The 19,073-nt window shown below is 38.0% G+C and overlaps 1 protein-coding gene across 3 annotated transcripts in view; it reads right to left on the reverse strand.

The window, feature by feature from the left end:
- CDH8 (cadherin 8) overlaps window positions 1–19,073 on the reverse strand; it is a 518,426-nt gene that overhangs the window by 193,978 nt on the left and 305,375 nt on the right. For all 3 annotated transcript variants that reach the window (XM_042970108.1, XM_042970109.1, XM_015541187.2), the window contains one exon: window positions 9,128–9,247. In XM_042970108.1, coding sequence (XP_042826042.1) covers window positions 9,128–9,247 — 120 coding nt within the window. The remainder of the gene's footprint in view (window positions 1–9,127; window positions 9,248–19,073) is intronic.

Raw genomic sequence — 19,073 nt, forward strand, 5'->3', positions numbered from 1 at the left:
GACTTGGAAATGGCATGAATTTTAGCTCTAAGTGAATCTCAACAACAACCACAACAAAACTACATCTGGGGTTACAGTAGGGCTACTCCCACCATAGGAACAAATAGAAGGAATATAGACTAAAAACCAAGCTGCATTCCCTACCTGGTTTATCACACATCTTCTCTATGAGTTATAGCAAGCTTTTCTCTTTCTATTAATCCATTCCTGCCTTCTACCCCATTCCATCCATCCTTTGCTTTTCTTTTCCTTGTCTTCCTATTTAAAATCCTTGCTGAAGGACTTCTAGGTGCCATACATTCTGCTGGGCATAGGGACGTATAAGGAACAAATCTGGCAAGCTCCATTCCTTCATGGATTATACATTCTAGCATTAGAACTAACTTCAAAATATAAAAAAAAAAAAAATCAATATGTAAGATAATTACTGATTATAAGCTGAAATAATATAAAAAGCAAAACAAATGGCAAATCTTTCTGTAATCTCAAATTTATTCCTGAAACAAGAGAAGGAGTGCTCCCTGAGGTAGAGAGATTGAGGTGTTATGGCAACAGAAAATAATTCCATTAAATTGTATGTAACAAATAAGGGGATAGCAGAACTTCTCTTTTCCAAAGTCCAGAGTTCTGTTCTTAGCATTCTTGTGAGGATAAAATAAGACACATAGGGGATTTTTTGTCTCCTGTGCTCTGTTTTTTTTATTATTATTAAAAATACTCTAGTATCAATAACTTGATAACAGTTGCCAATGGGAAATCTTCTTTATAAATTTCATAAATATGTTCAAGTCCCATAGCCTGCTGAGAGGATGCTCACTGTCACAATACTGATTATAGCTACAAGTCTGGGTCTTGCTGGTAAGGCCAGAATCCTGATATAAAAATGAACTGAGGACAGGCCCAGATGTGTTTGCGGGTTATTCTAATTCTACTAAACGCTTAATAACGAAATTATAGTAATTCTCTACAATCTCTTCCAGAGGACAGAAGCAGAGGAAATACTTCTTAATTCATTCTATGAGGCCACCACTACCCTAATACCAAAATCATATGACATTCTAAGAAATGATAACTATAAACAAATATCTATAAAAAACATAGATACAAAATCTTCAGCAAAATATTAATAAATTGAATCCAAAGTAGTATGAGTTATATGTCATGGCCAAATGAGATTTATCCAAGATATGCCAAACTGAGTCAATACCCAAAGATCAATTAATAAAATCTATCACATCAACAGATTAAAAAAAGAACAATCAGATGATCATATCAGTAGGTGAAGAAACAGTATTTGACAAAATCTAACTCTCATTCATGATTTAAAACTCTTAGTAAAATAGGAACATAAGGGAACTTTTCAACTCAGTAAAGACTATCTGCAAAAACCCTACAACTAATAGCATACATAAAGGTGAAAACCTTGAAGATTTCCTACTAAAATCAGGTCCAAGACAAGGATGTTCCTTCTCACCACTTCTTTTCAACATCATGCTGGTAAGTCCTTACTAATACAATAAGACAAGGAAAGGAATAAAAGATACACAGATTGGGAAAGAAGACATAAAATGTTCATTGTTCACATATGGCATGATCATCTATGCAGAAAGTCCAAAAGAATCGACAGAAATAAAAACAACAAAACCTTCGGGAACTCATAATAAACTAGAGCAAGGCTGCAGGATACAAAGCCAATGTTTTCCTATATAAAAACAATAAATGTGAAATTAAAAACACCATACGTTTTATGTTAGCACCCCCAAAACTAAAGTACTTAAATATAAACCCAACAAATATGTACAAGATCTATATGAGGAAAAACAGCAAACTTCCAATGAATGAAATAAAAGAATAACTAAAAAATGGAAAGATATTCCATGTTCATCAACAGAAAGACTCAGAAACATCTGGATGTCAGTTCTTCCTAGCTTGATGTAGAGATTCAATGCAATACTAATCAAAATATCAGCAAATTATTTTATGGATATCAACAAACTGATTCTGAAGTTTATATAGAGAGGTAAAAGACCCAGAACAGCCAACAAAATAGTAAGGGAGAACAAATTAGAAAGACTGATGCTTCCTGACTTCAAGACTTACCACAGAGCTGCCGTAATCAAGACAGTGTGGTATAGGTGACAGGACAGACAAATAGGTCAACAAAATAGAATAGAAAGCCCATAATGGGATTACATAAACAACATCAACTCAACTTTGACAAAGGAGCAAAGGCAATGCAGTGGAGCAGAGATAATCTCTTCAACAAATGATGCTGGATAGCCACATGCAAAAACAAAACAGAATCCAAATACAGACCTTACACCCTTCACAAATATTAACTCAAAATGGATCACAGTCCTAAATGTAAAACACAAAACTATAAAACTCCTAGACAATAGGAGAAAATCTAGATGACCTTGCATATGACCATGACTTTTTTTTTTTTAACGTTTATTTATTTTTGAGACAGAGAGAGACAGAGCATGAACGGGGGAGGGTCAGAGAGAGAGGGAGACACAGAATCTGAAACAGGCTCCAGGCTCTGAGCCATCAGCACAGAGCCTGACGCGGGGCTTGAACTCATGAACCGTGAGATCATGACCTGAGCCGAAGTCGGACGCTTAACCGACTGAGCCACCCAGGCGCCCCGACCATGACTTTTTAGATATAACACCAGAGGCACAAACCAAGAAAGAAGTGGTAAGCTAGACTTGATTAAAACTTAAAATCCCTGGTCTGTAAAAGGTACTGTATTTCACTGAATGAAAGGCAAGTCACAAATTTGGATATGTTTGCAAAAAACATATCTGATAAAGGACTGCTATCTAAAATACACAAATAACTCTTAAAACTAAACAATAAGAAAACAAAGGGACTAGCTTTTAAAAATATATGTCAAAGACGGGGGTGCCTGGGTGGCTCAGTCAGTTGGGCGTCTGACTTCTGCTCCGGTCATGATCTCAGGTCTGTGAGTTCAAGCTCCGTGTCGGGCTCTGTGCTGACAGCTCAGAGCCTGGAGCCTCTTTCAGATTCTGTGTCTCCCTCTCTCTCTGACCCTCCCCCGTTCATGCTCTCTCTCTTTCTCTGTCTCAAAAATAAATAAACGTTAAAAAATTTTTTTTAATTTAAAAATTTCAAAATATATGTCAAAGACCTTAACAGACACCAAAAGAACACATAGAGGTGTCAAATACACTTACAAAAAGATTTACCACATCACATGTCTTCAGGGAAATGTAAATTAAAGTAATGAAATACCACTACACATCTATTATAATGGCCCAAATCTGGAACACTGGCAATATCAAATTTAGGTGAGGAAATGGCAGCAACAGGAACTTGCACTCATACTGGCTGGAATGCAAAATGGTACAGACACTTTAGGAGACAATGTGGAGGTTTCTTACAAAATTAAATATGCTCTCACCAGACAATTCTGCAATTGCACTCTGTGGTATTTACTCCAAGGAGTTGAAAGCTTACATCATCATGAAAACCTGCACATCGATGTTTAAAGCAGCTTAATTCATAATTTGCAAAACATGGAAGGACTCAGAAGTCTGAGAGCCAATGAATGGATAAATACACTGTGATCTACCCAGAGAAGGAATATTATTTAACTCTTAAAAAAATGAGTGATCGATGGCAATCAAAAATAATGAAATCTTGCCATTTGCAACTTACCAATCCAACAGTAGATGGAACTGGAGGGTATTATGCTAAGCAAAATTAGTCAGAGAAAGACAAATATCATATAACTTCACTCATCTGAGGCCTTTAAGATACAAAACAGATGAACATAAGGGAAGGAAAGCAAAAATAAAATAAAAACAGGGAGGGGGACAATATATAACAGGCTCTCAAATATGGTGAAAAGCAGAGTGTTACTGGAGGGGTTGTAGGAGGGGGATGAGCTAAATGGGTAAGGGGCATTAAGGATTCTACTCCTGAAATCATTGTTGCACTATATGCTAACTAACTTGGATGTAAATTTAAAAAAAATAAATTAAATGGTAAAAAATAAAAATACTAAACTTTTAAAAATGAGTGATCAAGTCATGAAAAGACATGGTGGAAACTCAAATGCATGTTACTAAGTGAAAGAAGGCAATCAAAGAAAACTACATACTCTATATGACATTCTGAAGCAAAACTATGGACACAATAAAAAGATGAGTAGTTGCCAAGGGTTATTAGGGGAGGGATGAACAGAAAGAGCTCAGAGGATTTTTAGGGCAGTGAAAATATGTATGGTATTACAGTAATATATATCCTTATACTGATATATATCCTTACAATGATATATATCCTTATATATTTGTCTAGAGCTATATAATGTACAATACCAAAAATAAACTTGAAGGCAAACTATGGATTTGAGTGATTATTATGTGTCATTGTAGGTTTATCCTTGGTAAAAGTGTACTGTGCTGGTGAAAGATACTGGTAATGGGCAAGACTATGCATTTGTGGGGCAAAGGATATATGAGATATCTCTGTCCCTCTCTGTCAATTATATTCTAAATCAAATACTGCTCTAAACATTTTAAGTCTTTAAATTTCTTTTTAAATTAAGGAGAAACAATTTTTTCAAAATTATTACCAAAATACAAATTTCACTATCCTGGTTCTTTAACAACAATAATAACAATAAAAAAGGAACACCCAGGTGGCTCAGTTGGATGAGCATTGGACTTTGGCTAAAGTCACGATCTCAACGTTCATGGGTTCAAACCCCATGTAGGGCTCTGTGCTGACAGCTCAGAGCCTGGAGCCTGATTTGGATTCTGTGTCTCCCTGTCTCTCTGCCCCTTCCCTGCTCACCCTGCTCATACTCACCCAGCCACCCACCCTCCCCCCCCCCACACACTCTCTCTCAAAAATACAGAAACATTAAAAAAAAAAAAAGGAACTGAACAATTCCACAGTAGAAATGTGTATTGGTATTTAAACCAACATATTCTGTCTCAGTTATTTTGCATCTCTTCCTGAAGTCATGGACAGACCAACTATGTACAGGGTTGGCATCTATGAGAGTTGTAGGGGTATACAGGTCTTTTGTAATGAATTTGGGCTCATCCCTGAATATTTCTTTATTTTTCTAGAATTTAGATCCCTAGGTCAAAATTAGTGAACATTCCTTTTTTTTTCTTTTTTTTTTTTTTTTGTTTATTTAATTTTGAGAGAGAGATAGAGAGCACACTAGCACAAAGTAGGGGTGGGGCAGAGACAGAGGGAGACACAGAATCCGAAACAGGCTCCAGGCTCTGAGCTGTCAGCACAGAGCCCAACGCAGGGCCCAAACTCACGAGTTGTGAGATGACCTCAGCCAAAATCAGATGGTTAACTGGCTAAGCCACTATGGCGCCCCTAAAATTAGTGGACATTCTTAATGGTTTTGATACATAGCCTTCAATTTTTTTCAATAAATGTAATTATTAATACTTTTACTATTAGGTTTTGACTAAGTAATTTACCAAGCACATATTAATCCTGCACATTACTGTTTTATTTTTTTTATTTTTTTATTTTTATTTTTTTTAATATATTAAATTTATTGTCAAATTGGTTTCCATACAACACCCAGTGCTCATCCAATCCTGCACATTACTGTTTTAAACATCACATTTGCTGACTTGATAGGGTAAATTTATTTACTCTTTTGTGTTTGCAACATGTTGTGACAGCCACAGAGAACCACTGCTTGGATTTCTCTTTAACAAAGAATTTGCCTAAGAGTATACTTAGCTGACATCTTCCAGCTGAAGCACCTTTAGGGTTAGTGTTAGTTTGCAAGTTGAGGACTCTTCTTCCCAGACACATCAGAGCCAAAGACTGAGCATGGCCAGACTGTATTAAAGCCTACCCATGTTTGTAAATTATGGGTTTCTTTTAAGAGCCATTTTTGCTCCAGGGACGCCCATGGGTTTGGCCAAGATGCTGTCAAATCTGCACTGCCTTTCCTGTTCCTCTCTGTTTAACTTGCATGGGTATCAGATCTGCACTGCAGTATGACGGGCTGCCCTGCCTAATCCTGTTTCAGGCCTCTTATGGGCTGGATGTTAATCTCCCTCCCAAAATTCTTATGTTGAAATGTCATCCCCAATGTGATGACATTTGGGGGCAGGGACTTTAAGACGCATTGCGATCAGGGGCGCCTAGGTGCCTCAGTCAGTTAAGTGGCCAACTTCGGCTCAGGTCATGATCCCACAGTTCGTGAGTTCAAGTGCCACGTCAGGCCCTGTGCTAACAGCTCAGAGCCTGGAGCCTTCTTCGGATTCTGTGTCTCCCTCTCTCTCTGCCCCTCCCCAGCTCATGCTGCCTCTGCCTCTTTCAAAACTAAATAAACATTTAAAAAACTAAAAAGAAAGAAAAAAAAAGAGGCAATGTGATCACTGTATTAATGCTCATATACAAAGAGACGAGGGAGCTAGCTAGCTCTATTTTTACAAGAATACAAGAAGTCTGCCACCTGCAACCTGAAGTGGGCCCTCACTGGAATGCTACCATGCAGGCATCCTGATCTGAGACTTCCAGCCTCAAGAACTGTGAGAAATAAATTTGTTTCTTATAAGCCACCTAGTTTAAGGTATTTTGTTATAGCAGCCAGAACTAAGACAGTGCTTTTTTGATCTTTCATAGCCCTTCCCCACCAAGCCACTTCTTCTCCTCATTCTGTCTCAATGTCTTTTCCAGAGGACATAACTGGTACACATATTTTGGTTGCCAGAAAGTGTATTTACTTTCCATTTGCTTATAAAATAAAAAGCCCAAGTGCTCAATGGTCTTTGCCCTTTTTTTCTCTATTTTTCTGACATAAAAGTTCTAAAAAGTCTTCTTAATCAATTTATGCATAACATGCCCTTTTCTACCACAAACACTCAAAAAAATTCATACCAGTTTCAAAAATATTTTTAAAAACACAGAGAAAGGGACTCACAAAGCAACTTTAGCTTGTATGGGAACAACTTACACTCTGCTTTCATTTGAACACCCCTAAGTGTAATTATGCAGGTATTCACACAAAAGTGTTTATATTTCACTTGTACATATTTGTGTTGCAGCAAAAGAACTTAGGCTGACTACTGATTACTGAATTTAGCCTCTATTTCCTTCTGCATTGTGTCTGTTTTAGTTTGAAATCTCAACTTCACTCAACCAATATCGATTAAGCAACTTCTATATACATTCTCAAAGTGTCCGTTCTCTCCATTTTATTTCCCACAATGGGTTCTGAATAAACTTTCTAAAATATAAAACCAGATAATTTTGTATCTTTCAAATTAGAAACGATAAAGCTAAAATAAATCTATGTTGAGAAAGACACTCATTATGCTGGGTAAAAATGTAAATATTAAATGTTGCTGACATTTGATTAAGCAAATGGCAATAGATGTCAATGAGACTTAAAAGTACCCAAATCCTCTGACTTACTAGGGGACTTTTATCATCTATACCTCATAGTAATTTATTCTTGATATATGAATTATTTAAATGTTAGCACCATACTCCCTCGTATTTATGTTGAAAGCAAAAATCTGTCTTCCAAAATGGATTGTGTGATACTCAAAGGCTGACATTAGCCTTTGTGAATTTTTCTCCTTACATTTAATTCAATGTCTGGCACACAGTGAATGCTGAATACATTTTTGCTGGATTATGCTGGGCCTGGTGAACAAAACGATCCAAGTGGACAAATAGTCAAGGAGCAAAGGAAAAGACGATTCAACTCCACTTAAGCCATCAACACAGTTTTGTTTTACAGAAGCCTCTGTTCCATAATTATTCCCTAGGAAAGTAAAGTTCAAAGATGGTTTTGAAATTAAGGACCTGAGGATGAGTCCCAGTTTTACTCCCAACTCTGTCACTGTGACTTTGGCCAACAGGACATCTCCAGACTTCTCTCTCTCTCCCTCCCTCCCTTCCTCCCTCCCTCCCTCTTTTTTTCTCTCTCTTTCAGCTGACTGCCTTCTCTGACACTTCCCCTAGGGTCATCAAGGAGCCCAAATGAGATGAAGTTTATAACAGACTTCTCTCTTCTCTGAGGAAGAGTATGTAATTATGCCCCTAATTAATGTCTTTTACAAGAGTTCCTTCCTGTTCCTAAATCTAAATTCAATTTTAAGACATGACCTATTTATATATAAATTGTACTTTTTCTCACTTTTAAATGCATGAGGATTTTACTCTTTGAGTTTAAAAAAAAAGCAAAGAGAGGCTTTAAAATTTTAATTTATTAATAATTGACTTACTGGTAAGACATGGAAATTTATCTCAATAATACTGAAAACTCATGAATCAGAGAAAATATATTATACCTATACTATACATAGCTATGTATTGAATTTGTCAATTTGGAAAATTTGCAGACCGAACCACAAGACACAGAATAAAAATTCATGCAAAAGACACTGTTATTAATAATTTTTAAGTGTACTATAAAAGTTTTGTTTTGTTGTTGAAACTAACTTAATGATTTCTAAAATCTGTACCACCAGATTCAGGATACTGGTTGGGTCGAATACTGGCAATACTCTTATTACTACCACCACCAGTAGGTCATAAAGATCTCTAACGGGTAGATATCAGTATCCTGATTTATAAATAAGCAACCTAATAGCAAACATAATAATACCCACCCATTGGATGATTACCACATGTCATGCACTATATGGTCGATATTTATTACCTGATTTGATGTTCATTCTAACACTATTAAATAGATTCCATACCCAATTTATAGATAGGGGAATTGAAACTTAAAAAAGATTTGTAAGTATTACTCACAAAGAATCACAGAGCCAATAAGCAACTGGCTTTATTCTTAAATCTGATATTTAAGTGTGCCTGATGTATAAACACATTTTTCCCCCAGGATGAAAAATGGTGCCAGGCCATCTGTTAAATAGGTGATATTCTATAATGGGTCTGCAATTTGTTTTAATCAGTATCAAAATGATTGTTGGGCTTGCCATGTAGCACACATTGCACAGGAATAACACATTCAAATATTATTGATACAGGCAGTGAAGTACTTAACCATGACATTTCATAATCCAAATCCCAAGAAAAGTGTTTCCCTGAAGCAATAACATGGTAAATAGAATTCAAAATTTAGGCCACAAACCTGTCTCAGGCTCAATGGAAAAATAAGGCTGCCCTTCCAAGATACTATAAACCAACTTTGCACTGTTTCCATAAACTGGGTCATCAGCATCAGTAGCTGTTACATTAGTGACAGACGTACCTAAAAAAAAGAAAGAAAGAAAGAAAGAAAGAAAGAAAGGAAGAAAGGAAGAATGAAAGAAAGAGGAAAAAAAGAAGAAAAAGAGGGAGAGAAAAGATAATAATTAACACATTATCCTTTGCCAAGAGCTAAATTTTGCCAAGCATATCATACAGAAATCCATGTGTGGGAATAAGGAAAATAAGAAATCTCTTCAAAAACTACTCTGTCATAACTTCAAAACTATCCAAGTCTTTTAAAAGAACGAGTACTGCTGGGCTGGAGCACTATATAAAGATAACCCTTTTAGAATAAATATTATTTAAGATTCTTTTTTTGTTTTCATTTTAAAGACACCTATCAGATTCATGTGGGCTTGGAGGATATGGAAAGGAAAAATATCAAAGAAACATGAAACACAAAATTAATCATATCACATGTAACATTTAAGTTTTGCAAAACTAAAACTGAAGACACCTGAATAAAATGGCTGCTAGAAAAACTGCACAGAAATATCAGAGGAATATTTCATTCATTTTATCTAATTCTTTACAATATAAAATTAGATTGGAACCACCAATTAATTAGCATGTTTAGGTAATTACGCCTTATGGATAATAGAATCAAAACTTTTTTTTTTTCGGATTCATTTTCTTTGTGTTATTCACTCATTCCTTCAGCAATTCAGCACATACAGCTTGCCTGATATGAAGTAAAGATACTAAGATAAGATCTACACTGAAGGAGTATACAGTTTGGTGGTGGAAGGGAAGAAGAGGGGACTGGTGCACACACACATAAAAATTCAGCTGAATGCAATAGCACCATGTCTGGAACTCTCACTCCACAGAAAGGGCGGGCAGGGACAGGACAGCTTTCTGCGAGACGTTGCATTTGACTTACATTATTAAAGACAGGTAGAGTTTAATCATGAGAATGGCAGGGAAGGAATTCCAAGCAATAAGTCAAGCATAAGTAAAGGCAAAGTAGTCTGAAAGACTGTGTGAAATTCTGGAAACTGCTAAAACTGGGAGCAATTGGAGATGTCTGGTGTGGTGACAGGCTTCAAGTTCTGTGAGGACAGGGTCAATGTCCTTAATCCAGTAAGGGTTGGACACATAATACAGTAAAACCCTGGATGGTAAGTAACTTGTTCTGTGAGTGTTCCACAAGACGAGCAAACATTTCTAATAAATTTTAACTCGATTAACGAGCAATGTCTTGCAATACAAGAAGTGTGTGATGCTGAATTTCACATGATCACAACTGAGCCAATGGTTCTTGAAATTTGCTTTGATATACAAGTGCTTTGGATTACAAGAATGGTTCTGGAAGGGAATTATGCTTGCCAACCAAGGTTTTACTGTAATTATCAAACACTGATAATTGAATGAATGGGCAAATGAATAAATCATCTGATGATTTAACGACAAATGGTATCTAAGTGTCACAGAGAAGCTCCCTAGCAAGTAGACTCTCAGATTAATGGCAGAATTTTTTTTAATGTTTATTTACTTTTGAGAGAGACAGAGACAGAATGCGAGTGGGTTAGGAGCAGAGAGAGAGGGAGACACAGAATCCGAGGCAGGCTCCAGCCTCTGAGCTGTCAGCATAGAGCCCAATGCGGGGCTCAAACTCACAAGCTGTGAGATCACAGCACGAGCTGAAGTTGGCCGCTCAACTGACTGAGCCACCCAGATGCTCCTAATTGCAGAATTTTTACCAGGGAGTTCTCTTCAACTGATACCTGTGGGGAAATGAACAGGACAATATTGGGTGGAACCAGCCCTTGGTCTGTGATGCACTCACAGACTCCAGTGGCCACTCTATACCTGACATGGTCATTGAGGAAATGGGGCCAGACCTTTAGACTCCAGCACTGTCCAGTTATTGGATGTGGGAACCCCTCTGAGAATGGAGGCTTGGTCTTGGGTCATGCAGCTCTCTTCAGCTGGATGACCTTCAGCTCTGAGATGCCAGTCATCAACACTCTCAAGCGGCATGGGGGAAGAATGTTTCAATTTGAAGGGCGGATCTGAGTAGCATACCTCCATGTTTACTGAAATAGGATAGAGCTTTTGCAAGATCTTGCCAATCAAAATGTTATTAAGGGTTTTGAATTACGGTCACTATACATGAAAATGTAGTAATACTATTCATTGAGCGGTTGATAGTCCTGTAAAATTGGAATTTCTACTCAGCATTATGATTCAGAGGTGCTACAAAATCTACAGTGATAAAAAAAAAAAAACACCTCATGTTGGTCTTGTAATACATTCCATCAGACACTGGGAACAATATCAAAGAAAAAAATAAGACTCACTTTCGAAAATAACTCATCAACTAGCTGGTAAAGATGAGCACGTGAAAGTACAATATTTGTAGTTATTTGAATATTGTGTGGGATGGAAAAGAAATGGAGGAAAAACCTTCCAGGTAAGAGGAAGAAAGTGAAATAAATACATTTTAGGAGGAGATTTGATTGGAAAAATCAGTCATCAAGCTAACTTTGGAGAGGCAAGCTGGAGTGCAAAATGCAGAGGTCATTTGAGTGCCCAGATGGGGAGTATTGGCTCTTCCTGTAGGAAACAGAGAAGGTATTTCAGTGAGAGACCAATCCTATGCTGTTCTCCTGGATTAGTGCCCCCAGATTTAACTGGAGCAAGCGATATACAAGATTAGGAGATCAGACTAGATATGCGGTTACAGCAGTAGTCCAGTTAGGGGGGTGATAAAACATTAACAATAAATATGGATCTTGATGCTCATTTTCTTGATTTCACCCTTGTACTAAGTTTCCATAAGATGTTCAAATGAGGGTAAACTGAGTGAGGGGTATGCAGAACTCTTTCTGTCCCTTTTCTCTAAGTCTAAGAATAGTTCGGAAAAAGTTAAAGAAAAAAAAAAAAAGAATGAATAGCAAGAAAAAGACTCAGGAGTTACTGAGAGCTAATAGTCCAGAGATTCATAAGAAAGGGTGAACTCTTCCAAGCAGAAGACTGTGAAATAATTGTTTGTTTTGCTTTGTTGAGTTGTCTTATTTTTTTTTTTTTAGGAGAAATGCTCCCCCCCACCATTATGAAGTAACACATTATCATTGTTTAGAAAAATGAACTCAAATATGATGTTAAGCTAATTCTGTTCTAACCACTGCCTAGGCACAGGAAACAAAGAAGTGAACAAATAGTCAAAAATTCCTATCATCACTAAAATTACCTGCTAGTAGGTGACTTAAATTGAGAAACACCTTTATGCAGAAAAATCAATCAATCAAACACATTTGTGAACAATGACAGAATCACTGCATATATGTGTGCAGTGGGTATGTTTGGGTGGAGAAGTATGTGGGTCACGGTTTTGCAGATGGGATACTTCCAATCTACGCTGAAACAATTACTTGTCTCTTTGGGCAAATCATTTAACCTGCCTCACCCACCAATCTCAAATCTACAATACACATCAGAATTATTGTGAGTCACACTAAATAATCTATATAGGCGCTGAGCACAGAAATGACCACATGCTAAGCCTATGAGCACCAACTCTGCCTACATTTTAGAATCTGGGTTGAAAAACATTTAGATCTTTGGGGTACCTTTCAGATCTATGGCATGGCAATATGGGGATGGTGGTGGAGTATTTTTAAAAGTCTTCTCAGGCAATTCTTAAGTAAAGTCATTGTTCAGAATGACTGTAGTGGGTCCCGGACTTTTTTATAATTTGACTTCACTCCCCTACAAAGAAACATTAATTTCTATCATGATTATTCTGAAGAATTCTCACTCAGATTTGTTTATATATTGAAGGTTTTTTTTATCCATTCATAGTGCATAAAGGCCCACGGAGATGATTTTTCCTTAAATGGAATTTAGGGATCTTTCCTGGGAACTTCACTAATGCCAGACTGATGATGATTCTATTTGTTTTCATTGATTACTGTAACCTGATGTTCTTTTATTGTCCCATCACATTACCAAACACTGAGGCAGGAGGAAGGGAACAGATTTCCATAATTTCCATGTTCTGTGATTTAGTTTTTTGCATATCTGAAGACAATCATTTTTCATTCTGCACACCTTAAAGTTCTGTGAGAGAATCAAATGGGATGATATTAAGTAGAGAAAAGAGACTAAGAAGATAAATTTGGAGTCATACTATGTTGAACCGGAACACTTGTTTTATACCCATGTTCAACTTCTAGGAGTCCTGTGTCCTTGGCCAAAGAAACAAAACTTTTCTAAGCTTTGATTTCTTAATCTGCAAAAAGGAAGGTAAAATAACTGCTATGGCCTAGGCTTGTTAAGATAATTAAATGTAATAAGTTATGCAAACAGTAATGAAGAGTCATTGACATTTTATATTTCTGAGACCTTGCTGTCACTGTTATTATATGTACATTATGTATATGTGCATGAGAGACTGAAAAACAAACTCATCTTTTATCATTTTAAGTGGTGGTGGGTGCTGTCATTTCTAAGTGTTGTGCCTAATTAATAGTAGTATATTTCCTTAAATTTGAGGGGAAAACACAGAAAGACTTTCCCAAATGTAACAATATGTTCATGCCCTTAATAAGAAACTAACTTAGAAAATATACATACACACTCACTCCATCTCACTTGCTCCCATCTAGTTTATCTCACGTCAGTTTCCTCTGCAGTATAAAACTGCTGTGGACTCAAAAGTAAACTGTGTTTGGATGTAGCAAGCACAAGGGCCAGGCAGTGGGCACATCATCAGCACAAGTTTCTCACTGTTATGTGAATGGGTGGCATTCAAATCAATGCCCTATCTCTCGGCCCATGCAAATCCCATACTCTTTTGAAGATGAACTACTGTCCCGAGCAATGCGACGTAGCTAAGGCAAGATTTTACCCACATCCTCATCCATGATATTTCTGCCTGATGTCTGGCTTCCCGGGAAATCCACATCCTTCAACTTTAGACATCTGGAAATGAAAAGGCAGCTCTACTTCCCGTCAAGGATAATATTTCTCCTAATAGTGATTCAAGACTGTTGATGCACCTGTACACTGGAATAGATGTGTGTAGAGGTTTTGTGGATGCATTTGTCAAGTGATTACCCAGAGGGGGGAAAATGGATGCTTTGAGGTTAATCTTGCAGCAGAAAAGATTTCTAGTCAAGCTGTGGTGTCGGCTTCTCCATGGAAATGCATGCAGAATGCAGACCACAGAGGCAAATTGAAAAGTGTAAACCTTGCAGGATAATGTTTCTTCAAAGCGGCAAGTGTTGGTGTGTGATAAATAGGACCCTGCGTAATACCCAGGAAATATAACAACAGGATTCTCTGTTTGTGTTTTCATTTGGAACTGTTTCTGTCCCTTTGTCGAGGATACAAGAGACTCATTTAGCTGGTGACTATAAATTTGACACTGTGCCATTTCTCCAAGAAAGCCCCTATTATAATCCAACTTGATGCCGATCCTAATTATAATAATATAGCCGTTGTATTTCCAGCTGTTGTCAACAAAAATGATCCCTGTCACCACAATGCATCCTGCTGTATCAATTCAAGTATGAATACGTCAATTCCAAGGTGCATTCTGCTTTTAATAAGCCCATTTTTCTGCATTTAGTTTCTTGTATAAGTGATATTTGCCAACATGCACTTGGATTTTAATTAACAGAAGGCTCACGGTATCATTTGCCTCCTGCCACACCTGAAAGTTCCCTCCCGTTAGCAGCAGGGCCCACAAGTCTTCCCCCTATAATGACAGCAAACACTACAAGCAAAATTAACCATCAAAAATTTTACACTGTCAGGTTAGAGGTTCCAGTTTGCTGACAAACTAAGATGAAAGGCCTTCGGGAAAATAAGATGTTGGGTTTGGGTAGTGCAGCTCTGTTAGCTAGACTATACTTTTTTATGAGCAAGTCAGCACACCAATTCTGCACATTATTCAGAAAGAAAAATGCTGGTGCTGACACCCTGAGCAGGAAAACAAAGGTTTGGTGCAGCGTGAAAATGCGCACACTGGAAAAGCGAAAACTCTTATGATGAGAAGAACATAAACCCCATTTGCAAAGAGTCATTTGCAATCCATTTTCAGAGAATAAGCATTCTGATAGCAGGTGGGAAAATAAAGCAGCAGAACCCCTGCAATTACTGAAATTCAGAAAGGTGTATGTTCCTGGCCTTCCTGCTACCATCTTCAAACTTTTGCTTTGACCTTCTGGCTACCCAGATGCAAGCTCAGTACGTAAAGTCCATGGATAGAGTGCCCCGCGTTATCATCTGAAAACGTCTTCCTTAAACATTCACACATTCCGAAGATCAGAGGCCTAACGGGTCACAGCAATGATGCAGCAGGCATTGGTTATTTTAATAAAATGAAACCCTCAGCCCATCTTCCCTCATCCTCCTTGTTAATTCTCCCAAGTACTAGGCAATACAAGAGGTAGTGAGGCACAGGTGTTGCCATGGCAACGTTTTTTGGTTGTTGTTGAATAGCAGAGCAATAATTTCTTAAGGCCTGTGTAACTTGTTGACGTTTAAATTATCCCTTACTAGAAGCTGAAGCATCGGCCCTGGATGTTTTAAACGTGTGATGCCAAATCCATTATTTTTTCACTTTTATGGAAATGTGCTTTGGGATACCTCTGTGCATGATGGCTGTGTAATTCTAGAGCGTTTTTCATTGTTTATTTTGTTCCTCCCACCCCCCAAGTTACAAGAGAACCCAGACCTAATATGCTTACAGAAAAGCTGAGAGTAAATGCAGGCAGCCGATGCAGTTTTCTTCACGTCCCTCCAACTGACACCATAGTCTTCAACATTACTTTCTCCTGAAGGGCCTCAAGCAAATCCTCCCAGTGCGAAGATGGCCTAAATCCTACCAGGAGCTTTTTTTCCCCCCCAGTTTTGCTATTTAATTATAGAAGACATATGCCAAATATCCAAACCTCCAAGGGCCGCCTTAGGGGATCTTTGGAGGATGAGGAGGATTAACATGGATCAGTAAAATTTATGGCTTGTTTTTTTTAAACCTACACATGGAAAATTCTTTCTCAACCAAGCTCTGAGGGAAATAAATAGTGAGATGTGCCACCTGGAAGCAAGAAGACAGATTTTACTTCCTTCTAGGAAGTTCTGCTCTGAACAACCACTGGTTAAACTAGGGAAGTTACAGTCAGGGTGAGAAGAGAAGATCAAACCCTTTTCTTCTTTTTTGGTGATCCATCTTGCAATTTATAAGAGCCAATTAAACAGGAGGCAAGGGCAGCACGGGTTTGCCATTTCATTTCAGAAAACGGTCTTTAAAACATACACCACACAACGAAATCCTGAACAGTCACTTCCTCCTCTATCATCTTTTGCAAAGGTCTAACCATTGCTCACTGGGTGTTCTTCTCACGTGCCAACTCTCAGCCTGTAGTAAAATGTTGCTGCCAGATACTATATGCTCCAAATTGATTTTATTATGGGAACAGGGACAGATTCTTAACTGCAGTCAGGCGGATGGACAGCACCGAAATGCATCCTGTCATTTCTCTGGCTCTATGATTTGGGACATAAACTGGGGAAATAAAATTCCATTTCCATATTTTATTCTGGAGCATTTAGAGGTATAAACAGTTTTGTAACTTAATGCAACATCCATACACACTCAACATTGTGTTTATAAAATGAGCTCAAAACTTTCTGGAACAATTAAACACTTCAGGAAACGCATTCAAGCACACAGATGTCTCGTATCCACCCATGCATCATTCCCGCGAACATCTGTAATGTGCATTGGGTGAGAGAAGTGAAAAATATTGGACGAAAATGTGTAACTGTAAAGTCTCAGCCATGTTTACTATGCACAGGAGAAAAGTACCTTCCGTGTTTCTCACAAACAGCGCCAGAACGGTGGCCTACCCACTGCTTTTGCAAACAGATAATGAGGACGATTGGAAGCCTGGTTGTGAAAACTAATAAGCTGTCTGTTTTACGGTTCCGTGTGCATAAATAAACTCTTTCAGAATCAGAATGACTCTTATAGTACAATGGGACAAAAAAGTATGCTTTCTTTTCTTAGGCTGCCTATTCCCAGCTATCAAGCCTTCGCTAATCTGTTACCTATGGAATGAAATCCTACAAATACCTAAGAAGTAAACTAGCATCATTTATGCTTTAGACTGGCAGCTACTTCCATCCTGACCTTGCAAAATTATGCTACCAGGGGCTCTGTGGGTACCTTCTACAATGTGTCAGGGTTGCAGTCGGTGGAAGCTTCCTTCATTATATTTTAGTATATGAACTCATTCATTCCCTCACACAAAGGCTATTTGCATGGTAGGTGCTGTATGCTGAGCTCTGAGTTAGACGTGGAGGGCAAAAGAATGTGCAGCAGTCAGAATTTCTGTCCCGAGAGGGTTTGACGATTATTTTAGCAATGTTTTCACAGGGTTTCACCGTAACAGGAAACTGCAAATCTTTGTAAAATTTATTTCTAGAAGGCATCAGCACGATGTCGTGGAACACAGGCATATGCTACAATTATAGTGTCAGAAGTTTTGCTCACATCCTCTTATTATTGGACTGAGGTCACATTCTCTATCAATGACTTGTCACTCTCCTGCAACCAGGATTGTTCTTTTACATCTAGGAGACTCAGTTTCCTAATTTAAAAATGGGAGTATCATTTTTATGATATGACTACTTCATAGTCTTATTCTGCTCCATATGGATAAACAATCAGGATTCCCTGGATGAGGGGACACTATCTGGAGCTGACCCATGGCTCTCTGTGGCATCCTACCTGGACATGTGCACATTTGCTGAAAGATGAATTTGAGCTTAAGAGGCATGAGAACAAAATTATAACCACTCAAGTGGCTGTTCTTTTTTTATTCTTTTTAGAATGAGCTTAATTCTCTAGTTAAAAGCTGGCAGTTTTAAAACTGACAGTGTAGTTGTGACTATAATCTCTTCCTTTACATCTCCCCCATCCACCTTTGCTGACATATAACTGACAAAAAAAAATTGTAATATATTTAAAGCAGTCTACAATGTAATGGTTTGATATATGTAGACATTGTGAAATGATTACCACAATCAAATTAATGAACACATCCACCAACCACCTCACATGGTTACTTTCTACCCCCCCATCCCCACCCCCTCAACTCAAAGACAAAATGAGGAACTCTCCTATCAAATTTCACATGCGCCCAAGTGAAAAACCACTGAACCACTGAGCTACTGAGAAGGCAAAGTCTTAGACAAAAACAGGCTTAATTGAAATATCATTCTAGAGAAATGGCTTCAGGGACTTTTCTTTAACTCACCCCGAATATGCCATCCTATACTTGCTGGCATCCATGATGCCCGTAGCGGAAAAGGAGGGGAGTTGGGCTTATTTGGGCCCTTCGCTATCACACTATATTTTCAGTGAGCTCCTACTATGTGCTGAGCCTTATGTTAGGCACCTAAGAGGCTTTATAGTTAGAAGAGTTTTGCTGTCTTGAAGGGCACACCAGGGGGTGACCAGAAAATAACAGGACTAACCAGTGATGTGATAAAGTGCTGTAGGGGAGACAAAGACAGTGTGAGTCACATTGAAGGGGCAGCTAAACAGCAAAGGCAAGGTTTCCGGAAGGAGGGAGCAATGATACTGAGGTTACATTTAAGAACAAGGATGCTCTTGAGTCAAAGTTCAGAGGTGGGGTTGCAAATCAGGAAGAATCCCCATGAAGGAGGTTGATAAGTTTGGAACTTATCTCAGGAAAACAGAAAGTCAGAAAAGGGTTTTCAACATTCTTTTACACCAGAGGTTTCTAATCTTCCCAATTATTATTGTTTTTAACCCACAGACTTGCTGAAGTACATTCCTATGATTG

Source organism: Panthera tigris, chromosome E2 (genome assembly GCF_018350195.1).
Source record: "Panthera tigris isolate Pti1 chromosome E2, P.tigris_Pti1_mat1.1, whole genome shotgun sequence".
NCBI classification, from domain to species: Eukaryota; Metazoa; Chordata; class Mammalia; order Carnivora; family Felidae; genus Panthera; species Panthera tigris.